We start from the raw sequence: 25,478 nt of genomic DNA, 5'->3' as shown, positions 1-25,478 counted from the left end.
AATGAAGAATTTTTTGAGCTACTCACTGTGTGTCAATTAGCATGCTTAATATACAGGTTTAGATTTAGAAGACCTACAGGCAAATTAATTGTATAAATGCAAATACTTATTCAGAAGCTTGGAAATCTCTCTTATTTTGGTGTTTATTATAGTGCTTCTAGGTTATTTTCCTTTCTCCCATTCTCATGCCAGCTACAAGCACTATCCCTACACTTCTGCTTTTAATACCAAGAGAGTTGAAGAGGATCTGCGGGATTTAACCCTCTTTTGGGCTGTCCTTTCTTATACATAAGTATACAACATATTCAGGGCTTCTCCGTATTGCCAAGGACTTTTTCCATTGCTGGAAAAGAGAAGGATCTGTCTGGGGCTGGTTTCTGCTCTAAAGCCCCCTGGCACCTTGTAGGCTCCTCGAATCATTAGATGTGAGAAACAAATAAGCAACAAAAGCCTTCTTCCTTGTGTGTATGGATTTTTTTTTTTTTCCCCCCAAATCCTCTTGGTTCCCAAATCTAGTTAACTCCTAGTGCTTCTTTATTTTTTTCTTCTTTTATTTTCCTCCCTTGGCAAAAGAAACAACAAACCCCAAACACTTTGCTTTCCAAAGAGGCAACATGTTTTACTCTGAATTGCAGCTGTAAATCTTGCCAAAATTACTGTTTAAGGTCACTTTGCGGGCATAGTTTTTTTGAGCGATAGCACAGGCATTTCAGCTGCTTCTCTGCAATCTTTGCTTAAATTCGGCTCGTACTTGGAAAACAATTTAGTGCAACTAGTTTGAGGCTGTTTGGTGTGTTTGCTTTTATCAAACCTCTAGACTGGGCAGAAACTGATGGCGCAAGTTACAATGAAATCTTTCTTTTCAGTAGGCAGTGAGCAAATGTGTTTTTCAAGCCCCTACTGTTATTCCACGGAATACACTATAAACTACATCTTAATTTTGTATGAAAGCTCTTTTTATCTGCAGAGAGGGATTGCTGCTGGTGTTCCAAGAAGTCAGCTTTTAAATGAGAAACCATCGGGCTTGGCTGCTTTAAAATACGTATATAAACAAATAACAATCTGGTATGGATTTAGTGAGGTTGAGGATAAAAATTACACATACACGCAGAAGCTCATTTTACATCCCAAGAACAGCTACCCTTAAAGTTCCCTGATAAATTACATCACTTGGGTCCTTTAGCTGGTTGTTTCAGCATTGTAACTCTCAGGCATCTGCGTTCATGAAAGAAATAACTTCTGCATGTTTCAGAAAAACGTGCCTTCTTTTCTTCTCACTTGTAGCCAAGTTATTCTGGCTTTGTAGGTAGATATGAAATGCCATTCCTGGGAGAGACATTTCAGTCTCAAGTCCTTCTTTATGCCATTTGTTGTAAGAGAATGGATTCCTCTACTTATAAAAAGAATCTTTGATGCTAGCTTTGATTCCAAGATGTCCATCTGTGTACAGAACTTGTTACAGGATTTTGTCAAAAATGCTCTTTATCCCGAGCATTTGGTAAAAACAGTGTTAGTGAAGTTGTGCACCTTTAGAGATTTATTGGCACTTGCTATCTGTTACAGCTGCTGTATGGTTTCACCGTTTGTGAGTAATACCTTCCTACTGCCCATAAATACATTTTTATGTTGCAAGAGGAAATGAAAAATCTTATAAATGTGCTTGAATACCAACACCATCTTTTGCTGCTCAGCAGGTGGAATATCATGTTTAAAGAGCTAGGAACTGGCATCCCGTGAGTTGATGTCTCCACCAGACAGCTCCTTCCTGGCCGTGCAGCTCCACTCTACCAGGCTGAAAGTCTTAGCCTGTTAGTTACTGATTCATTTGGGGCAGAAGAGAGGAATCTGTTACCAGAATTAATTTTTTTTTAATTTTATTTTTTATTTTTGTCTTGTCAAGCGTTGCATTAAAGGGATCCCGTTGAGCTATGTAGGTGCACTCAGGAGGTTGTTTACATTTCTCGATGTTAGCCTTTGAAATGATAATGAAATAGCACTGGCAAAAATAAACCTCAAACCTATTTATATTTCGCGTGACGGCTTTAATCAGCTGCCAAACAATGATGGGGCAATGTGCTCTGTGAACGAGGGTGGGGGAGAACCTGTCTGTGGACTGGAAAGCTTTGACAGAAACAGGACGCTGCCAAGGGTGGGTTTTGTTCTGTCCTGTTTTGGTACAGCTTAAAAAAACAACAAACAAACAAATAGACAAACAAAACAGGCTTGCAAGGTGAGCTTTGCCACCTACACCTGCTCCTCTGTGATCCACAGGCCTTGTTTTGGTAGAAGATGCATAAAGAAGTGTCTGATCCACAGAAATAGTCCAGCAAGGCTGGGCTGCAGCCTCCAGGCTCCGTGGGATTGAAGCGTTGTCATCTGACAGCATCAATTTTGAGCAATTCATTCACTTCTTAGCCTAAAATCACCACACCTGAAGCAGGGCAGTTCAGGGACAGCAAAGACATGCAACGCAGGGTGGCTTTGGCCTAACCTTGTCAGAGCTCCCAGTAAATAAGGTGTTTCCTCCGCAAAAGCCTTTCCCCTTCCCATGTTGCTCAAAAAGTGAGTTGTATTGGAGTTTTTTCTTTATTATTTCTTTTTCTTTTTTTTTTTCCTGTTGCCAATGCTAAGACTTTGGAGGAGTGTGAGGCTAACCCATCAAGTTAAAGTACTGTAGAAGCCAAGCATTTGCTTTGAGGGGTTGCATCTTTCCTTTTTTTTGGCCTTTTGGGATTCTTGATTTGAGGTTTGTGTTGCAAAATGGTCAACAATAAAAAATTCTTGCTGAGTTTCACCTGCAACTATATGTCTCACCAGATTAAATTGAGACCAGCCTGATTTTTTATGTTTTTTTCAACCTTTTTTGGCCGATCAGTCTCTCTTTGCCAGATTTTACATAGTAATAATTGCCTGAAGCAAGCCCAAGAAGCAAATTTGTGTTCCTTCATTAAAATCAGATAAACCTTTTCACAAAGCAACACCTTTCAAGTAATTTTCATCTTTCCTGCCTGCACTTTCTGAAGTTTAAAGATGACTAGCAGGTGTAAAACGCGTCATCTTGGGGAAAGCTCCAAGAAGTGATTTCTGAAATGTGTCATTTCATAATGTGAATTGCCTCTAATTTATGTCGTCAGGCACATTTCACAGCACATTTTGGTTATTTCGTTCTTCAAAACTTACATATCATGATTGTTATTATATATATATATGTCAGTCTTACTTTATGTATGTATAACTGCTAAGGGGGTCACAAAATCTGTACAGGTGTTTTTATCAAAATTCTTTAGAGCTGAGTAATTTTGTTAGCATTTCTTCAAAATCCCTCATGTCAAAACAGTCAAACCATGTAATTATCAAATCCCCCTCGTGGAATATCAGCATGTTGTGATTCTCAAAGCATTCCAGTTTAACAAGTTAGGGCATCATTAGACTTTTGGCGCCTTTTACTCTGTTAACACATTTCTTCTCCTGTTGCAAACAAAAAATTTCTTGAGTGTAACAATCTGTCAAGATGCTAGACAAGGAGTCCTTTCAAGAACGTGGTTCCTTTTTTTTTTTTTTGGCACTGCTACAGTATGAGCATCCTTCTGTGGTCAGCAGCTCCAATAGCAGAAGCTATAAGGAGGATGTCAAATACTGTAGGGCATGAAACAGCCTTAAGAATAATATGAACTGATGGAAATCAGTTTACAATGGGAAGAATGAAATCCTGATGGTGGATTGTTATTTGAGGGGTAAGCAAAAAAACTGGACCTTCCATGTGAAGTCAGGAAGAAATAAAGGGAGGATGGAGAATGAAAGGCTCTCTGCAGACTCAAGAGATCATGAGCAGAGCTGCTAATTACTTTAAACTTTTCGTGCAAATGTCGGTTGTAATATTTTTCAGTATTTTAATACCTGGATTGCAGTGTAGGTAAACTTCTCATCTCTCTCTTTCCTTCCCCAGGTGATTCCAGGAAAATGCAGTGTTTCTTTCTTGGCGTACTAAGGTCAAGGGTGATGACTTCAGGGGGTGCTCAGATTTGTTTTGGAGCAGGGCTCCTCTTCTGTGGAATTTTGTCCTGATCCTGTTCAGTCTTTTCAGAAAGATTTATCTTCCAGAGACTGAAATACACATAGCAAACAAGTCCAAACTCAGAATGCATTACAGCACATGGAGTTCAAGGCCAGAAAACAACATAGTGGAAATTTTGTGAAGAAGGCAGTCTATAGATTTGGGGTGCTGTCCACTGACATGCATTTTGGCTTTAAAATCCAGTGTGTTTAACATCTTTTATGATTCCTTTAAAGCTGTGGCTTTGCAGAAGGCTGATTTTGCTGGCTGGAGAGCTGTGGCGTTTCATGCTGCAGACTTGACGTGTGGTGTAAATGTTTTCTTCACAGGTGCCCCGGGGCTTCCCATCGAAGGGTGGCTCTGGAGAGACGGAAAGCGAGCAAGCTGCAAGCAGAAGCCGAGGGCGAGACGGGTCCCGGTGGGACGGAGCAGCCCAGCAGCGTGTCTCCAGACGCGGATCAGGGAGTGGTGCCGGCCGAGCAGAACTTCACACCCGCCCTCTCCACCTGGGCAGACGAGCCCAGCATCGACAATCCTCCTTTTGAAGAGAACACAGGAACAGACAGTATGTCATCAGCTATCTTCTCAGCCCTGTCACGGGTTGATTTTACCAGATGTAGAAGCGGTTACGGTGTCAGAGCTTGTCTCGTTGCAGACTGTGAATGCACATCTTCGTCTTCTGCTCTTTCTCTTGCAATTCCTGGAGAAGTGCTAGTGGGTTTCCATTATGGGCAAGTATGCAGCTGGGCTAAGAGCAGGCTTCCTGCACACAGAGTACTGTCCTGCTCAGATGAAAAGGCAGCTGAGTAGCTCCTGGACCCACTGCATTGAACTAGCAGTAACGCCTCTAGCATTTGGGGTTTTAGAGAGGAAGCACTGGGCCTGACTGCAGAAGAAGGTGGTCTTTTCCCCTTCCTTTCCTTGTGTATTTGCTGTCCCTTAGCATCCCACTTTTTCCTCTGTAATTGTCTCCATGTTTGCTTCATAAATGGGCTTCTCCTTGTCACCTGTTAACACTTAATTCAGGTGTAAGAGCAGCCAACAAAGAAGCACGGTTAAGACATGCTCTGTGGGGTGCACCCCACAGGTCATCAAATTGGAAAGGAAGTATCTAAAATTTACGGTACAGGACAGGACCCAAAGGGTTCAGAATATCCTTTGCAAAAACAACCCCATTTCACAAAGCATGGGTAGATTGCTGTTAGATTGCTAAGATGCTGTAGATTACTTCAGATGACATAGGTGTCCCAACAAATAGTGGAATAATCCAGTCACACTTATTTAGTTTGTTATTAAACCATTGTTGTGTGTCGTGCCTATCTTGTCCTCTGGTGATTTGCTTTGTTGAAAGTGAATGCGGTATAAAAGACATTAATCTTCCTTTTCTTTTTTTTTTAATTGACAGCAAACCAACAGCCACCTACCTTGCCTGAAGGAGAGATCACTACTATTGAAATTCATCGGTCCAATCCTTATATTGAATTAGGAATTAGCATAGTGGGTGGCAATGAAACGCCTTTGATCAACATTGTTATTCAAGAGGTTTATCGGGATGGGATCATTGCCAGAGATGGAAGACTTCTTGCTGGAGACCAAATACTTCAAGTATGGAATCTCATTGCATATTCTGTCTGCTTGCTTTCCATTCAGTTGTTGCAGAGCTGTCTGTTAAATGAGATGGGAGATTTTCCTTGGCAGACTTATGTTGTGTAAATGTTAGCTTTGCAATTATCAGTTGGAAGGCCAATTAATATTCAGAGCAGAGCCTGTTGTTCTAGCACATTTGGCTGTGATGCTTGGTGGGGTTCATGGGATCAGCCCCCTGGAATCAGTTTTCCTCCTTAGCATCTCTTATCAATTTTTAAAACACAAGCATATTTTCTGTTTTTAAATGTTGTGGGCCTCATTCTTTATTTCAATTTTACACATGCTTTCTAAGGAAAGCAGAGGGTACTTCTGGGTAACAAGTTGGCGTGATTTGTCCCATGTGAAGAGCAATTTGTGGATTGTAAGACTGCCTTTATCTGAATTGTTATTTTAATCTGTCTTCGGTGTTACCTTCCAAAAGCCTCTGCAGCTCATCTGCATCTTTCAGTATTTATAAAAGAGAGAGTCAGTGATGTTCTTCACTGGCATGATTTGAAGCAAAGTGCTCCAAATATTTTTCTGAAAAATTAAACTATTAGAATTTATTTTGGTTATGATAACATGCGTATTTTGTTGTTGTTTTAAATTCCTAGCCATAGGCAATGTAAAAAGATCTATTCCTATTGATTTTATGTCGGGAACAGGGTTAAGTACAGTACTCTGAAGAACAGCAGTAATTGAATTCTGCATAAACAAGATAGTCCTCCACCTTTCTTCTGTTGTTGAATCATTCCACCTGAAACAGATATGTTACTATCATTTCAAAATAACTTCACTAAAAATGCTTGCTTTTGATCCGATAGCCTAAGATCAGTCCAAAAGTAGCATCGGCCTTTTTCATTTCAATTTTTTTGAAACCCAGGAGAGGGGAGTAGCTTAAGTATTGTAGTTACACTTAGAATAAAATTAGTTTGCACTTCAGAAAATAGTCTCTTTTGAGAAATGTGCCTTTTTCCTCTCTTTGAGTGTTAGGAGAGTAGCTGGCCAAGAGAGTAACCCAAGGGGCTTCCAAAATGTTGCCTTTTTAACAAGCAGTTGCAGACACTGATTGAATGCTACCTAATTTATTCCCATACTCAAGGGCTCTCGTTGGTTGCAGAATAGGGACCTTGTCACTGAAGCTTTGGAAATTCTTGCCATTTGGGCAGGTGTCAATTATAGTTTCCAAAGCCATAAGTGGCGATAAATTGACTATAAATAGGATTTATAAGCTGCAGTGTGTTCTCCCTATCCATGTGCTGACACTGAGGCTGTCAGATGCTAGGAAAGTGCTCGTCCGAGTCCTTTTGTCGCCGTGAGGATGAGGTGCGGGAGGTAAAAGAGAAACTTTTTGAAAGATAGGATATTTCTGTTGCTTCAGATTTGCCTGTGCAGGTGCTGAGCTTTTGTATTCAAATTACCAGGCTTGGTCTGTGCAGGTGTAATTAGGCATAGGGTTGGACACAGCTCAGTACAAGCTTCAGTCGGTTATTTCTGAAAACGTCTTCAAAGACTTTTTATGAGCAGTAAAGGACTGAAAGGAAGCCAGGAAGGACTACGGGGTGAAACTGGGTGTTTTCTTGCCCAGTCAAAAAAGATTTGACATCTAAGATCCCCTTTTAAGATGGAGGGGAGCAACATTTAGTAACTGCTACATGCAAGTGCATGTTGTGTATGACATGCAGGTAGGTGCCTAAAAGTGCTCTAAATTGTCCCTTTTTTATGCTGGACTGTGACAGCAATTTATGTAAAATATGTTCTAATGAGAATCTGTTTTCACAAGGAATGCTAAGGCTGTTTTATTCGGGAGCTGTGAACTGCCTTGTAGAAAGAAGAATTAAATTTTATTGCATATCTTCTTGTATGCCCTTTGCAGGCTTCCATATTTTATGTATTTACTTTAGCTAGCAACAGCTAAAAATAAAACTAAATTTAATTTAAGGGCTCTGACAGATGAGCCCCGGTGGATTTCGCTGGTGGCAGCTTTACATGTTATTTCTTCAAGCTGTGCCTCCCCTCCCTCTGCTCAAGGTTACATCTGGTCTGGGGGCAGCAGCTGCATTGCCCAAAGTCCCTCAACTCAAATCTGTGATGTAAACATGATGGTTATTGCACATAGATTTTTGGACCCTTCTCTTCCTAGTTTTTGTTGGTGGTTTGTTGTTTTATATCTTGGTTTGTACAGATTGTAATTTTCGGATCAGTATTTGGAATTAATTTTTTATGATTTTTTTAAACTTTGGTATAGATATTTGGCATCATTTTTTGTAATTTAGTATACATTTCTTTTTTTTTTTTTTTGGTATTTTTTTTCTACTTAAATCATGTGGGCAGGGGCTCTTCCATCAGGGCACAATAATATGTGCCAAGGATGATGTTTCAGTGTTAACCCCAAACCCCTTCTTACACCTCAGAACAAGGCAAATAATGCTTTGGGGCTAGTTTTTGTCGTGGTCCTGTTTTCTGCTAACTCCCATTGCACTCATTTTTTACCTTAACTTTACAATGGAAGAGATGACTGAAGATAACTGATCTTTGCATCAGTGGGCCACATAACAAACAGAATTCTTGTGGATAGGGAGGGAGAGCTTAGTTTGGTTTTCATTTACAACTGGATTTTGAATGATACCTCTGCTGAAGTCAATGGAAAAACTCCTAAGTTCATACTAAGGCTTCAGAATCATAACAACTGCCTTGTTTTCTGTCTTGAACACATTTAAGTATTCTGGTTTTCATTTTCTAATTTTTTTTTACATCATGGAAGTACCGAATATTGTTAGATGTAAGCTTTCCTTGGAGATTTGTGTGAGTTCTTTTTATAGCTATTATTTTTATAGATTTAAGTGAGAATGAGCTTGATGCTGAAAGTACACATGAAGTTCTTGTTCTGGAGAACAAACTAGGTAAAGATCTAAGGAATACAGGAGACCAGGAGAACAAAAACCACGGAGTATGAGGATGGGGGGCATTCACCATTAGAGAGAGTGGGTTTGCAGAAAAGGATGGAAGGAAGAGAGCAGAAGCCCAGTACAAGCAGATAAGTAGGTTGCTCCTGGTAGGTTTTCTTGGATTTTGCAGAGACCTCTGAATTTAGTTTGAAGAGGACTTTATGTCCATAACGAGGAACAATTAAACACATGAGAACAATATTCTGATCTTTTTTTATTTTTTTTTTCAGGTGAATAGCTTTGACATCAGCAACGTGTCCCACAACCACGCTCGAGCTGTGCTGTCGCAGCCTTGCACGGTGCTGCACCTCACTGTGCTGAGAGAGAGGCGCTTCGGGAGCCGCACGCACGGCCACGCCGAGACCACCACCACCACCACCACCACCTCCTCCTCCTCCTCGAGGGAGGACAGCTTCCAAGTCACGCTACACAAACGCGACTCCAGCGAGCAGCTTGGCATTAAACTCGTACGCAGGACAGATGAGCCGGGAGTCTTCATTCTCGACCTCTTGGAAGGGGGATTGGCTGCTCAGGATGGCAGGCTCTGCAGCAACGACCGAGTGCTTGCCATCAACGGGCACGACTTGAAGCACGGGACACCAGAGCTTGCTGCTCAGGTTATACAGGTAAATTGCATTCCCTTCCTGAAGCCATGGCTCAGCTCTTTGTGCGAAGCCTGGGGTCGAGTCTGTCCCAGACAGAACAGCTTGAGTGTGATACCTAAAAGCCTGCAGCAGTGCAGTTTGCTGTGATATGTGTGCTGGAAATAATGCTGCAAAACAGGGTCTGCTTGGCACCTTGCATATGAAGATCATCTCATTAGAAGTGAAAAGTGCCTTAATCTTCCCTATCATGCAGCCTGAACGTTAGAAGGGTGCTTATGTGAGTATCATGTAGCCTACTGCTTAGCCAAAAAAAAACAAAAGGAAAAAAAGGACTATTATTATATTTGTGTATGCAGGTTTGATTTTTACACTTAGTGAAACCTATAAAAGTGGGCATTGTTTTATATTGATTTACCTGTGCATTGAATTTGGGGGTTGAAATAGGAAAGTGGTTTGCCAGGCTTCATAGGAGAGGTGGCAGCTAGGAACACAATCGGTCTTCCATTAGTCCCATACAGTAAAATTCATTTCCTGAGTGTTCGGAAAGGGCTGTTCCAAATGGCTGGCTCGGCTCTGATCACAAATATTACCCAAAGCATTACACAATCAAGCACGTGTCCCCTTCCTATTCCTGCAGGAAAACCTCAATGCCACACCTGTCTCCTAGTCTATAAGGAAACAGCTGCAGCACGTTGCTGCTTCCCACTGATGGGATGTTAGGAAAAAATGCTCTGTTTTTGGTAAAGTTGGAATAGACTGGTAGCAGGTTCTTGCAGTCTAGTGCAGTTGCCTTTGTTTAACCCAAGTTTCAGCACCAAATAGAGAACCACAATTCAGATGAATCATAAATACACGTTTCAGGTATCATTTTAAGAGCTTCCATTGCAGTTAAAGGAAAGTAACAATGATCCTGGGGATTTTAATGCCAGTTTCGCAGTTTCAAGATACAGTGAAATGGTCAGAATTTTACAGTGGGTAACTTTTTTTTCTCCTGAGGTATGTTTTTAAATCAATGGAAAGAGTTGATACTTCATTTAACATCTATTATCTGAGTCTCCTGATATTCCCACATCTCCAGAATTTTTGGTCTGCTGATATGTAACATCTTTCTCTGAAGTCTCTTTGGGAAATACCAAAGGTGTTCAGAGCTTATGATGCATATCTGCAGATCCTGGAGCCATCACGTGTGCATTTCTTCTTTTATTGATAACACATTGCACAAATTCGTAGAGGTTGCAAATGGTTTTTTGTTGTTGTTGTTTTTTATGTTTGAAGCTTCATAAAACAGAGAGAGTTGGTCCTTTTTGCAAAGAAGTTGCAGGTGATGCAGAGGTAACACTAGAGGAAAAAAAGAAGAGTGTTACTGTCCTCTCTTTCTAGGGGGAATTGCAGCAAGAATCGAGTAAGGGACTGTGCAGTATGAGAAATCTGTGGCACCCCCAGGAATTGGAAAACAAGTTCTGCTGTCTTCTTGTTTCATCATATAATTTTCTTCCCCTCTGCTAATTATCAATATCCTACCAACTTCTTTATTTTGTTTTATATATTTGACAGGCTAGTGGGGAGAGAGTGAATTTGATCATCTCTAGACCCACAAAGTCACAGACAGTCAGTATCATCCGAGACACCGGGACTCACAACAGCAACCCACACCAACACCAGTCCCAGCAGCTGTTCCACAGCAGACCCAACTCGCATAAGGTTGGTGTTTCTCTTTTAAGAGATAAAAATAGAGTTTTTGTCATGTGATGGTCTAAGTGGGTAGCAAGGCAAGACTGGAAGAAAGGGTTACATCTTCTTTTAGACCTACTTAACAAAGATTTCCAAGTTATGAAGTCCTGCATCATGTCTGGAGTAGGAACAAAAGATACACAACTGCATTTCAGTATTTTTTGGATTTGCTGACTGCTGTCATTCAAGAGCGTTCTTGTTTCTGCCCCTATGCTGGCTGCAACCAGCAAGGACAGGAGATTTGGTGCACATAAACTGGATTTGGTATCCAGTACATAAAGAGCACATTGAGGAGATGTGTCATGTCTTCCATGAGCCAACAGTGCCATTTGCAAGACTAAGTTCTGCAGGGTCAAGGTAGGAGAGGCAGAATGAGGAGACATTCATGAAGCTAGTGTCAAATTATCCATTAGACTGCAGAAATAAAGCCTGTGCATCAGGTGTTCCTGTGGTTAGAACAATATGACTTCTCAGTGTTCAGATTTTGTGAAATAATTCTCACGTTGACCATGTCAACCAAACCACCTTTCCTCCTGTCCACTCTGTTGGCATCACTGTTTAATGTCACAATTCTGCTGGGGGGATTTAAATGTGTTGAAAATGTGTATTTTTTTAAAAGTTTGGGTAATTTCATAAAGGTGCAAGGGGTAAAGGTGAGGCTCCCAAATACTGTTAGTGGCCATTAGTGCTTGCCACAACGATACTCCATATCAACAGAATCATTACAGCTCATCTGTAGCAGAGCCTGAACCCACTTTCCATCTACCAATATATCTTGCATTCATATTACAATTCCAAAGCCAATGAATTGGCTGAGCTGATTTCCCTAGCATACCAGTACCATTCATGGGCTCTTTCGAAGTAGCAAGTCTCATACAACTGAAAGTGACGACCAAGCTAGACTTGTCCTAGGTTTCATATAATTTATCTTTGCTTCCGTCTCATTAATCTACAGTTAGTAGGAAAAAAAATGTTTTTATAATTGCGTGGCACCAGCCAGTTAGTCCTAAATCCTGAAAACTCCAGGAGGAGTTGTTCTTATAAGCTATGATACATATATTGTGTGATTAACATGGATATGCAGGCAGAATACTCAATCAGAAGGGACATGTGGCACTGGAAGTGGAAGAAAACAGTTTCCATTTTCTAAGAGAAAGTGGGAGAATAATGAAGTGTTTGTATTCAGAAGAATCTTCCAGGTTCTTTCTAATGTTATTTTGGATTCTTTCCAAGTATTTTGTTGATTTAAGATGTTAGTGCAGGTGTACGTGCAGTGGTTTGAATGTATCACTAAATATCCTGAAGGGGAAAGGCTTGAGCAAGTGAAATACATTTTGATTCAGGTCTAAATCCTCTAGATAGGGAAAAGCTAAATAGGGGCTAAACTTCGTGATTCATGTGTTAGAAAATGAAATGCAGTGTTTTCTTCTTGCTTCAGGTTTGGGTTATCCTTACAATCATCAGGGAGTCTGCACAAAGCGTCCATTAACAGCCTAGAGCATTGATTGGCCTTAGCTACTCCGTGCTCTGAGAGAGGCTACACACCAGCTGTGAAAGAAAACATGGCACATGAGGGCTTTAAATGGCCCCTCTGTTTGATCATGAAAACATGTGTTTTTGTTTCTTATGGAGCTTTTTTGTAGTTGTGGGCCATATTCTACTTACAAATGAGATAATGCTGATATTCACCAAGACATCAAAAGTTTTAGTTCTGCTTGGTTTCTAATCTTTTGACCATACGGTTTCATGGCACAGTCCTAAAATTTAACCTGTTCCAGTGTAAGACCTAAAAGAAACTGTAGTGAGATTTTCAAGAAGAGCCCTTATAAACTTTCTGTCTATACTCAAGCATCTGCATGAGTGGCTTTTTTATTTGATCTGATGTAGAAGGAATCAAGATGAAGCCAATTTACACTACGGACTTGGTGCTTTTAAACCTTGTCCAAGTGCCAAAGTATAGCTTTGGGGTGTATTTAGTTGTGTTCTTAGTTTTTGTTTTGTTTAAGTTTTAACAACATTATTTATTCTTGTCAAACAGGATCTCTCCCAGTGTGTTACATGCCAAGAAAAGCACATTACTGTGAAAAAAGAGCCACATGAATCTCTTGGAATGACAGTGGCAGGAGGCAGAGGCAGCAAAAGTGGCGAATTGCCCATTTTCGTGACAAGTGTACAGCCTCATGGGTGTTTGGCAAGAGACGGCAGGATTAAACGAGGTAGGGCTTGGCTTTCCTGGTGGCACGGGTGGCCTCTGATTGGTTTTTGATGAGTGCATTCACTGAAATCAGGTGGTGCCATAATGTCTTTTAACAGATGTAACAAAGCCGTGATGAGTGCTTGTCTTCATGTTTCAATAATGGAAATACAGTATTTATTATCACGCTTTTAGGAAAGGGATGTTTAGAGAGCGATAGGAGGGGAAGTGGATGAGATCAGGAAATGTCTGGCTAAATTCTTTACAGCTGACTGTAATCCCCTGAGCTGAGGGTCTGATGTGGTGCTTTGTACTGTAGTACACGCATCCTGTTTTTGTGTTTAATTTGGTGGGGTGGGCCCCATCACTGTTCGAGGAATCTCCAGTCCTCACTATAATATCTGAACAGCTCAGATGATGGCAGGTCATAGCTCACCCAGGTGAAGTTTACCCCCAAAGCTACTTCTGTAATGATTGTGGTACTTGAATGCTCTCTTGTCCTTTCTCCAGCACAGCTTGGACTTACTGATCTTCAGATGTGCTGCTGCATCCATCCCTGTTCCTTGGCTTTGCAGAACGATAGAGGGAACTGGGAGGTGGAGGTTAGACTCAAAAGAGTTTAGACTCGATGAAGAAGACAGTCCTGAGTGATCAATATCTAAGCAGTGATGATTAAAACATTGTGCCATATGTGAAGCAAAGACTGCATATGGAATCTTTGCAATTCAGAGTTCACAGAATCTCAGATTGTTTTAGGAAAGAAATTCAGGGGAAAAAAAAAACAACTTCACAAATCACAAATTTAAAAAGAACAGTGTGGGAACCTCCTTATATGCTTCTGAGATGAATTACACCCACATACCAATGTGTAGTCTTTCTTTTTCTGTACTACTGTGAAAAGTACAATTGATGGAAGAATCACAATTGCTCTTTCATTATGTAATATTAAAGTAGCCACAGCAAAAGTGAAAGTGATTTAGAGTTAAGCTGCACCTCAACTTTATCTTTCCTTGGGAGACAAAAGCTTTCAAAAAAAGAGTCTCATTCCAAAGATGACTCAGTTGTTCACGTTTTTACTTTGAGATTCCTGACTTTCACCAATAAGTGGACATTGTGTGAAGGAGACTACTGTTTGGACCATAAATTACATGCTTGCTTTCACCCTGAGGCATTTAAAAATTATTCTGAAATAAAATAAAAATAGTGGCTTTTTTTTAGTGTCTTGGACTCTTTCCAGATTATTATCTTCCCACAGATACTTTCATTCTTCTAGTGGATTGGTTTTTGCACCAACCTTTCCAGTAGTTTTTGAATTGCTTTCTCTTCTCCCACATTACAAGCTAAAAAAAAAGCAGACCTAGAATGCTCTATGGAGCCTCACTAACCTTTAAGATTTGGTTACGTTCTGGTGCCTGAGTTGCTCTTTTCCGCATTCTTCCTTCCCGTGTAATGTTTGGGTGAACCTAAGATACTCTACTGGGAACAATTACACGTTAAAGTTTTAAACAGACAGGGTAAAGCTGAAAAACTAATGATGCTGTTCACATTCCCAAGGTGCTAGTTCAGACTGTCTCAGCTTCAGAAAAATACGGTATTAGATGAAATCCTGGTGAGAGAGGTGCCGCAGGTATGAACAATCCTGGCAGACTGATGTGTTCTTATTTGCACCTCTCAACAGGTGATGTGTTGCTCAACATCAACGGCATCGATTTGACTAACCTCAGCCACAGCGAGGCGGTGGCCATGCTCAAAGCCAGTGCTGCCTCTTCAGTAGTCGCCCTGAAAGCACTGGAAGTCCAGATTGTAGAAGAACAACCCCAGGCTAATGAAGAACAACTGAGTACCATCAGTGAAAACGAGTACGATGCCAGTTGGTCACCGTCGTGGGTCATGTGGCTGGGACTTCCAAGGTACTGAATTAATTAATACGATAATTACCAAAGTTACCAAAGCAGAGGTGTTTTTAGTTGCAGCACATCTGCCCTTATTTCTGCCTGCCCAACCATCTCGTTCTGTTCACCTTGTGCTCACAGTGAGGACCGTGAACAGGAGCAATGTTTTCTTAGGCAACTGAAAGATGAAGAGACTTGGTTTGCTCCCTCACAAACCATATTAGCTGCCCACGTGGATTCTTCTCATTGAATAAAAGTAATCTTTTCCATTGCTTAACCGTATCAAAATTTCCAGTAGAGTATCTAAAACCAGAGAGATAATGAATAAAAACCCGAAGTGTTTGCCCATGTGTCTCTGTGCTAATCTACTACTTAAATTTAAGAGGCCAAATATATCATGTTAGAATAGTGGATCAGACTTTCCATTCTCAGACTTTTTACGCATCTCTTACACACAAACAAGCCTGTAGTTACAAATCCTCATGTATTTTTTTTCAAAGAACCCACTACCATCTCTGCCAAACACAAAAGCTCTTGAAGATTTGCAGCTCCCTCCCTCCTCTTTCCTAATCTGCAGTCTGCTTGACATCACCATGCTTCATTTTTACCGTTCTGTTTTTCAGTCTCTTGTGGCTTCAGTATAAACTCATTCTGGCATTGCTTGCTATCAAGAAGAGCTCCCACTGCAGTGAAGAGTGTTACTAACTTCAGCCAGAGTGGGCAGGTTAATTCCTCTCCCTCTGATGGAGTTACCAGGCAAAGGCCAGTTGTTAAGTGTAAAACAACAAAAAAGGAGCATTGGTGGCAGAATACATCTGAAGATAACAGAACCATGAGTTACCTAATCTTAGTAAACAGCTCTCAGCTTTGGTAAATTTTTGGCTTTCCATGCCACAGCAGTGGTTTATTGCTTACATGCTACAGAAGACCCTCTGTTGCTCCTAAAGTTACGTTATTCATTGTGCTGCTGTTCTTTAAAGAGTATTGTACTTCGGTAAAGAACGTGGCATCATTTTTACCCAGAAGTTAATCTCTAGTTTCTTTTCTTTTTTTTTTTTTTTTTTTTTTTAATTACAGTCTCTATGTCACTGGCAAGAATGAATTTTCACTTAAGAAGTAAATATATACACACCAGTACAGTTAGTGGAACATGATCGGGATTATTTACCTTCTGCCTAACAAAATGGTTAATCATTTATGTTTTCATTACTGGTGATGCATCGGTTCACAGATAAAGAAGGTGGTGCATGGACTTTCAGATCTTTTCTTTGAGTAGCAAAAGCCTGAATTGGCTGGGGGTGGAAGAAAAATGCACTGTATATTTGACTTGCAAAGTAAACATTGGATATCCATTTTTCCTCCACATTCTTGCCACTTGTGAAATCCCTATAAAGCCATATTATTGTCATTGTGCAGAGTTAACTGCGTTTAAGTCATTATTCTAGCACCGCATTATTTCTTTTTAAACACGTTTCTGTCTCAGGAGTGTGAGGTTTTTTGGTAATTGGCTCGAATATCACAGAATTACCCTGTCTGGGAACAGAACTGATTACCATGCCTCCCCTTCTCCTCCCTGCTTATTGCAGCGGTGATGGTGCGAGAGCAGGTGTTCTGCCTAGCATGGAAATGTCTGTATGAGGTATCCACGGCTTTTTCTCTTGCTGCCCTGTGCTTCCCTTCCACAGCTGCCTCCATAGCTGCCACGACGTAGTGCTGCGGCGGAGCAATTTAGGCAGCTGGGGTTTCAGCATCGTCGGTGGCTACGAGGAGAACCACACCAACCAGCCTTTCTTCATCAAAACCATTGTTCTGGGAACTCCTGCCTACTTTGATGGGAGATTAAAGTAAGTTAAAACATGGGTAATAATAATAATAATCGATGCTTGTAACTAGTTAGGTGCTGGTGCAGCTCATTGCTTAGTGAAATATGCTGCAGCACCTGGTGCTTTGCCTTCCTCGGGGTGTGATGCAGGGCAGCACAGGCTGCTTAGGCAGAGGGCAGGGTGTTTGTCACAGAGGTGATGCTTGTGCTGGCACCTCTGCCATCTCCTGTCCTCTGCCCCAGCTGCGGTGCTGATGTCCCCTACCATTTCCTTCTCTCCTTTTAACTCTTTTTAGGCATAAAATATTGCGAATATCCCCATGTGCAGGCCTGGTTACTTTGTAATATATTTGTCTTCCTAGAGAAGCGTTGAAAAATTAAAGAACTTTCTTTAAAATGGGGGAAACAGCTTTAGCCTTTCATAAAGCCTTCTGAAGCCACCACTGAAAACTCTGGTACTAAAGATGGGTGCTGCTGCTTCAAGAGAAAAGTGTGAAAGTGGATGGAGGAGTCAGTACCTCTGAAGAGATCGTTAAGGAACAGTGCCTTGAGAGTTATTCGCTGGTGGAAAAGACAGGGATAAATAGGGCAAGTTCCATGGAGGCCTCTGGAGAGCTGGAGGAGAGGCTGAGGGAGCTGGGCTTGCTCAGCCTGGAGCAGAGCTGTCTCTGGGGCACCTAACAGCCCCTTCCAATTCCTGCGAGGAGGTTATCGAGGACATGGAGCCTGGGCTCTTCATGGTGGTGAAGGAGAGAGAACAAGGATGGCAGGCACAACTGAGCCAAAGAGGTTGAGACTGGGTGTCAGGAGAAGCATTTTCCCCATGAGGATGGTGATGCCATGGCACAGGTCACACAGGGAGGCTGTGCAGACAGGAGGTTTGTGACACCCAACTGGGAAAGCCCTGGTCAGAGCTTAAAGGTGACCTTGCCTTGAGCAGGAGGAGGGACTAGAGACTTCCTGAGGTCCTTTCTGGCCTTAAATATTCTATTATTCTACTTACACGTTACATTGGATGCAATCCCCAGGTCTAGTATACATCTATGTATCTTAGCCTCGTGTAGGGTTTCAGAATTAGGACTTACAATTCCTATTAAAGGAACCTATTAAAAGTTCTCTTGCTCAAAAACTGATCTTTATTTTTTTGTGCGTGAAGGTGGGAGTGAAAAATGTGCCATAGGTTTGTGAACATTACGTGGCTTGAAGTTTTATGGCATGGTTTTCACATGTAGGTTTACTTACCAAGTAACTTGAGAAAAAAATGTGCTTATGCCTAGAGCCTTGCCAGTAATTGATTTTTCAGTTCAATGACTAAATAAATAAATGAAAAAATAGTTTGGCTGAACACAAAATTAGATTTTTTGGCCAGCTATGAAACAGTTTGGATTAAATGAAAGATTTCAGTTCAACCCAAAGTAAATAATTTCAGATTGGGGAATTAATAACTAGAAGTCTTAACAGAAATGGAAATACATTCTTAAGAAGGGAAGAGTGCTTGTGGCCACACTCACCCCGTGTAAGGAATGGAAAAGATACTCGTCTGCAATATTGTGATGTAGTACCCTCTGTTCAAATCTACTCTTACTGAGACTATGGACTTGGAGCTGGGCCTCTCCCATCAACAAGGGCTATCGTGGGACCGGTCTTTCTGAAGCTGTTCCACTGTTGAAATGTTCTGAATGTTTTGTTAGGCTAGAGAGAAAGTAAGAAAATAATTTCACAGACCAGTATTTAGGACAGTTTTCTGCCTACAGTATCTGTCTGGTATGATTTTGTAGAAGGTGAAAGGACTTCAGCAGAAAGGCTGAGAGAGACCCCACTCAGTGAATTGTAGGGTTTGATGCTTTCTTGGGTGATGAGATACCTTGGTTAAAGCAGAGAAGGGCTTCCAGTTGCCTGTTTGACCAGTGTTGGTCACACTGCTTCTTCCTCTGTTCTTCCTTAGCTGGGGGCACCAGGAGAGCTCAGGAGAGCATCTTTTTTGTCATCCACTTCTGTTGCCTTCAGTAGTTGGGAGGATCGGTGTCAGGAAAAGTCCCGTTCAGTCTCCAGCATCTCATTCCACTGCACTAGGGGATCCCAAACATGCTCAGGTTGCAGAGAAGAGATGCCTGTAAGACGGAGCTTACCTAATGTAGGAAGAACGTGCTTTTATGAAATTTCTCTTGAACTTAAGTAAAAACTGAAGAGTAACCCTCCAAGGCCAGTTTTCTCAAGGCCAGCATACAGCCCCCTCCTAAATTTCTATTCCCTGCTTTAAAACACAGAGGTGCTACAGCTTCTCCACTGAACCATCTGCTGTAGGAGATTTCAAGCCAAATGGTTACATTTCAGAAAATCATAAGCCATTGAAAACAAGGGTCTTGGTTGGAATGTGGTTGGTAACCATCAGTATCTTTACTTACACCTCCCACAGTAAAGACGTGCTTGGTGTAAATGTGTTATAACTCACACAAACAAACATAAATGCTCTGTTATGCGCATGCTATCTCATTATCTTCTCCTGACTCCAGGAGATCTTTCCAACTCTCTCTTCTCACATTTCCCTGCAGGTCCACTTTTAATACAGAACTGATTTGGTATTAGTGTTGAAATCCATTGATTTGGGAATTTCCCAGATGAGTTTCATTAGTAAAAGAGACTTAAAAAAAACCACATAAAGGCGTTCAATTTTGCTAAACTTCCAACCTGATGGAAACCTGCTGCCCCACGTGCTGTTTGTTGGGATGTGATGGTTATTGCAGAGCCGTTCTCATCGCTGGGTTTTCTTCTTGTGTCTTTTAGGTGTGGTGATATGATTGTTGCTGTAAATGGACTATCAACGGTTGGAATGAGCCATTCTGCACTTGTTCCAATGCTGAAGGAGCAGAGGAACAAAGTAACTTTAACCGTGATTTGCTGGCCCGGAAGCCTCATATAGATTTATGAAATCATTTTGGTTCAAGCAGCTTCATTTTCTAGATAGCTGGCACAAAAATCTCTTTCTTTTTTTTTTTTTTCCCCCCTATTGATACAGCTGGTTATAAGCAGGGCCAAAACTGCTCTACTCACTTTCTTTGTTCTTTTTTTTTTTCATGGGCCTCTCAGACTTGTTGTATGTTCTCTTCCCATCCTGAAATAGCCATTTCTGTTCGCTACACCCATCGCTGAGGCGAATGCAAATTCACACGTGCTCACACAGAAACTCCCACTGCAATAAGGCTGTCGTTGAGCTTTCCCTGTCAAGCAATAGCCTTGGACAGCCAGCAGAAGAACTTAGCGGTTCTCTGGGTTGCTCTGAGCAGACCTAAATTTCTATATAATATATAAGCCTAACAGCCACGTGCCCATTCGTCCCTGAGATGAGAATGTGTGTCGGTAAGGCAGAGGCACATCCACCTGCTGCTCTGAATCAGTTTCCGAAGGTACACCTTTCCATTTTGTACTCGCAAGAAATTATTCAGCCCCCGTATTTTTCCTCACAGGGCATCAGTGTTCATAGAAAAGTGTAGGACAAAAGCCTGATATTACTGGAATTTTTATAAAGTGCAATAATTGGACTCTTTGTTAGGAAACTTTAATATATTACAGAGTTTGTATCCTATAATGAACAGAAATGTGGAAGTAATTACTGTTGCAATGCTGGCAAGAATACACATGCCCAGGGTCGCCTTTGAGTGAATGGCTTGCAGTATTAGACTTTCCTTTACAAATGAATGTTTTGCTATGTCAGAGAATTTTGATGAACATTTTTACTGAGATCATTTTTACCGTTTATATTGTAGCTGTCAGCTCTCTTTATTCACGTGTGGAAGCGATGCTTTGACTTGTACTTTGTAAATGACAGAATTACTTGCAGAAGCAGCAAGCTATTAAGAAAACTCACGTTCTGGTTTACAGGTGGGCAGGCCAGAAGGATGGCTCTTTTTGTTCAAGTCCGACTGCAGAGAAAGCTGCAAAATTCACTTGTACTCTGTCACCTCCTGACAAATGTGCAAATGCCTTGATATAAAATGCTGAAATAATCTGTCTTGCGTTTCAGGATTTTATTTTTCCTATAGAGAGCACCTGCTATTAAGTTGTCAGTAAGAATAATACTGTTTATCTTGGATTGTATTTAGTATTTTTAAAAACAAACGTGTAACTTCTAGACTTTGCCTTTCCATGAGATTTGCAGGCTAAACACCCATTTGTTTAAAAAAAAAAAGAGGTGTGGGGCACATCAAGGAATGTGCTGACCAGGAGCAAAACTTGTAAGTCGTCAGTGTTCCGCATATTGGAAAAAAGAGCTTCATTTGTAGACCAGGTTCACAACCTGAGCTGATTTTATGAATGACCTCTGTATTGTATTATTCATTACCAGAGAATGTATTTGAGAATCACGGCATATTTCGATTGTGAAGCATGACCTTTCTTTTCCAATTTAGCCATTATAATATTGGGGCATATTATCGCATGTCATAAATTCCAGTAGCTTTGTTTTAAAAAATAAATAAAGTTACTCTTTTACAAAAAAGAAAAAAAAAAGAAAAAAGTAAAAACCTTGTACGAAAGAAGTGGTTTTATTCCTCTCTATGATGTACAATATTAGTTTAATTTCATAATACAAACGAATGTCCTCTACAGTATATTACTGTATTGAGAATCTTACTTTCTGAAGCAAACACCAAAACGATTTGATACTTTAGCTGATTTGAGTTTCTTCCCATTCCAAAGTGGTGATTAACTTTGCTCCTAATGCAGATTTTTTTGGTAAAGTATCTCTTACTGTAGACTTTAGGGAAGATCTTGACATATGTACTAGATTTAACTTTTTTTTTTTTTTAATTATTATTTTAAAAGTAACACTTTTCATTCAAAACCCTGCGAAAAGCTTTTTTTTTTTTTTTTCTCTTCTATGTGTATGTAACAAAAGCATGGGTTAGCTTAAACTGTGCAGTTTTGTTTCAGTGTGTTGTAGCTTTTGATCAGAATGCTTAGTGAGAATTTTTTTTTTTTCTGAATGAATTCCTTTCCTGAATCATTTTGCCCCTTTCTCTTGTAGCTGCATAGTTTGTTTTTCCGTGCCTTCTGTTTTAAATTATTTCAAGATTTTTTTTTTTTTTCAAGATATTGCTATCTAATTGTATGGTATTAATGAAGGATGAATGAAAATAAAAGTTCATTCTACACATTGTAATAACTCAAAGTTTTGTCTCACTCTTTACAAAAGTTACGGGTACCTAAATGCAGATTCAGTTTAAAGTTTTGGGTTTTTTTCCATGTGATTTATCACAAATCACATCCTCATCCAACCAGGGTTACATATCAGCTGTTTAAATAGTAATTCAAGCCCTGAGAAATGTCTGTAAAGAGGAGGTAAGATCTGTGCCTTCTGGTTCTTCACCACAAGGAGCATTTCCTCCTCTCCCCTCCATGCCAGCTGGTACTGATCAGCTTGAGGATGTTTTCACGGCACTGATTTGATGCAAGGAGACAGTCTTGCTGGAAACATCACTTTTTTAGGATCCCAGAGCTGAAATGTGAGCCTGCTGGTAATCAGTTCCCATCTCCATCTCCTGCAGGCAACTGTGCTCCGTCTTAAGATGTCTGCAAAGCTGGTATGAGCCTCGAAGCAATTCCGTGATAATTTACCATAAAGCCTTACGACTCACGTTGCCCAGCTTCCTGTTCTCTACAGTAGTTAGTGGGTTAAGAATAGATGAATTCCTCTAAAACAAAAACATACTTATGTACAAAAATACACAGGAAGCCTTCTGTAACACAACACACTGTGAGAGTTTTGATTTACAGGCAGATCCATGATCTTGTTGTTGCAGCTGAATGTGCACAGAGCTGTTTTGTGAGGTGGTGGACCTAAGCATATGCAAGCTGTATCTTCGTGGGAGGAACACCTTCCCCAAACAGCCGTATGAATCCTCAGCAAAGAATATAAAATAGTTTATTCTGCTTCACTGCATGCCAATGAACCCGCATCTGAAGACATAAGAGTTCATTTGCTGCTCTAAACTTTCTTTTTAGACTCAGTAACAACAGAGGGGAAAATTCAGTATTACAAAAGAATTTAGAACTCTTTTATTCAGAGATTCCCTGATGTATTTGGGCTGGGCGTAATGAAAGCCTACGCGTGGTTCTCAGATACATTGTGGTAGATGATATTGGAAGCAAGGCAAGTCCCACTCAGTCAGGAAACTTGACCATTTTACTTTTTTACTTTACTTGTACTTCAGGCTGTTTCAATAGCTGGTGGAAACTTGTTGACCATCTGAAGTGTGAGACCCTGATGAGATGAAATAACAAATACACCAGGCAGGGCAGCAACGATGGCAGATGTAGAGGTAAGCCCACATGGTGATCACATTGCACTGTCTGACAGCACACAGCCCAGCAAGATGTTGTAGCACGAGGGCAGGTCAGTGAACATCCTCACCCCAGTTGTCTCAGACAACTTTTAGGCAAGGTTTCCTACTCAAAAAGTGGATCTCCTCCAACACATAGATGATGGAAGCAGAGGGAGGGACAGAAAATGATTTGCAGTGACCTTGTCTTCCCAACACGTTGCCTAAAGGATGGCGAAAGCTTTAGACTTCATGCTTCCATGACAATTCCTACAATGTTATATGGGTAGGACAGCTAAATGGTGATGCCGTCCTTCTATCTGTTGCCTTATCATGTGAGTGGATCACCTGCATGTTAGCACTGCAGTACGGATGCAAGTGACTTGGGAAACTTCATCAACTCAGAAATCAAAGAGGTGAGTGCAGCCGAAGGCGCACAGCCTGCTCGGCATCAGCCCTGGGATTTGCAGTGCGTGGTTGAGGAGAAAGAATGCGTTTGGGTTTGGGGGCTGTTTTTATTGTTAAGCTCTGCTGGTAAAGGCTGGCTGGCGGAGTCTGTGGGTTGCGAGTACAGCCAAGCAGAAACAGCACACTGCTCAGCGGGGAAACTAAATCTGATTTTGCCAAAGGAGGAATGAGAACCAGCCACTCCCATCACAGGCAGGAGGAGGAATTGGGCACAGGATGGGAGGGGAGAGCCCCCAGTTGGGGACTATCGATCACAAGGGCACATGCTGCATCTTTGGGCTGCCCCAATTCACCTTTCTTCCTATGCAGCAGCTCTGAACTATTTCTTTGTACACACACACACACATACATATATTTCTTTATAGCTTTCATCTGCACATCTCATCACATTTCATCTTCCAGCCAGCAGCTGTGGTCTCATTGATAGCTCAGCCCTGGATGCTTTTCGGAGAGGCAGTCTGCAAAACAGCCCATGCTGCCTTCTGAGCTGCAGCTGCAAGGTTTTATGTGACCAAAGCAGAAGCATAAGTGTTTGCTCACCCTCTGTAACCCTGAGCTGGGGTTGCCCAATGCTGTGGGTCCATTCAGTGTCATGCACAGAACCTCTGCTGTGTAGGGGTGCATCTGGCAGCTCTGCTTTGCCCCCAAATCTTAGCGTGTGGTGGTACAAAAGCACCAGCAGGTAAATTTGGACTTACACAGTTTTTTTGTCATGCTGGTGTTGAACATCATTGGAGGAACAGCTCAAGCAGAGGAGATGAGTTCAGTAACATCAAGCTCTTTCTTCATGCTTTTGCCTATATATGTGGACTGATCACATTCTCTGCAGTGCATTTTGTGTCCTCTGCCTTCAGATTTGTAATAAATTGTGGCATATGAGCACTAAATGGCAGTGGAAATTAGAGCTGGATGTGTTTTGTTGCATTAACTAGTTTACCACTGGGCTGGACTAGGTACTTCACGTACAGGAGATGGTATCATAAGCAGAGGGAGAATTTAATTACAATGATGAGTTTAATGCTGTGATGGGTTTTAGATGCAGCGGTGCCATCCACTACTTGCAGTTACTCCATTGCTTAGCAACCCCGGCGCCAGGCAGCGAGCCCCAAAACGCCGTTCCTCGTCCCTTAAAGCATGAAGACATCGAAACCTAAACATCCTCCCAGGGGATGCAGGCGGTGGTTCAACATCAGACTGATACCATGAGCTCCTCCTCAGCCAGCAGCTCCACTAACACCAAGCAGACCCAGGTTTGCAGTTTGGGGCAATGTCTGCACATGAAATAATGAAGTACACACCTAGGGAACCTCTTTGGGTTTTCTTCTGATCTGGGGCAAGCGCAACTGCTGGTGGCCTGGCTGCCAGGTTTGGGTATAAAGCGATTGCGGAAAGCTACTGAAGAGAAGCATTTTAATCAGATTAGAATAGATAAAGAGCATAACCCCTCAGTTATACAATTGAGCTTTATAATCATATTAAACTTTAATACTGGCATTAGTGCCATATTGGAACAACAATCGCAAAAAGCTGCAAGCATAAAATATTACAGATCCTTAAACATATTACAAAATGTCATCCACTGAAGTTAAAAATGTTATCATGTTTGGGGAAATGTGCCAGCTCAAAAAAAAAAAAAAAGAAGCCCTGGAGCCCGAAGCCCTCTGTCCATGTGCAGATTAAATGCAGCACAGCAGAGGCAAGGCTTGACCTTTTCGTTTCTTACTTTTTTTTTTTTTTTTAATTAAATTGCTTCCCAAACAGCTACTTCTGCTGCCCCTATCCCCCACCTCAGTCCTCATCCACTGAGGATGGGCCAGGAGC

General features: G+C 41.3%; 1 protein-coding gene across 2 annotated transcripts in view; it reads left to right on the top strand.

Annotated features, from left to right (window-relative positions):
• Nucleotides 1–22,149, top strand: part of LNX2 (ligand of numb-protein X 2) — a 59,324-nt gene extending 37,175 nt beyond the window's left edge. For both annotated transcript variants that reach the window (XM_082784436.1, XM_082784437.1), the window contains exons 3-10: nt 4,384–4,619; nt 5,460–5,659; nt 8,859–9,254; nt 10,788–10,934; nt 13,003–13,180; nt 14,837–15,068; nt 16,736–16,894; nt 19,657–22,149. In XM_082784436.1, the coding sequence (XP_082640562.1) occupies nt 4,384–4,619; nt 5,460–5,659; nt 8,859–9,254; nt 10,788–10,934; nt 13,003–13,180; nt 14,837–15,068; nt 16,736–16,894; nt 19,657–19,792 (1,684 nt within the window). In that variant the 3' untranslated portion in view covers nt 19,793–22,149. The remainder of the gene's footprint in view (nt 1–4,383; nt 4,620–5,459; nt 5,660–8,858; nt 9,255–10,787; nt 10,935–13,002; nt 13,181–14,836; nt 15,069–16,735; nt 16,895–19,656) is intronic.
• The last annotated feature ends 3,329 nt before the right edge of the window (nt 22,150–25,478 follow it).

The sequence above is a fragment of the Aythya marila genome (genome assembly GCF_965140915.1).
Source record: "Aythya marila genome assembly, chromosome: 1".
NCBI lineage: Eukaryota > Metazoa > Chordata > Aves > Anseriformes > Anatidae > Aythya > Aythya marila.
Note: the sequence above shows the minus strand (reverse complement) of the source record. Positions and strands in the feature narration are given on the sequence as shown.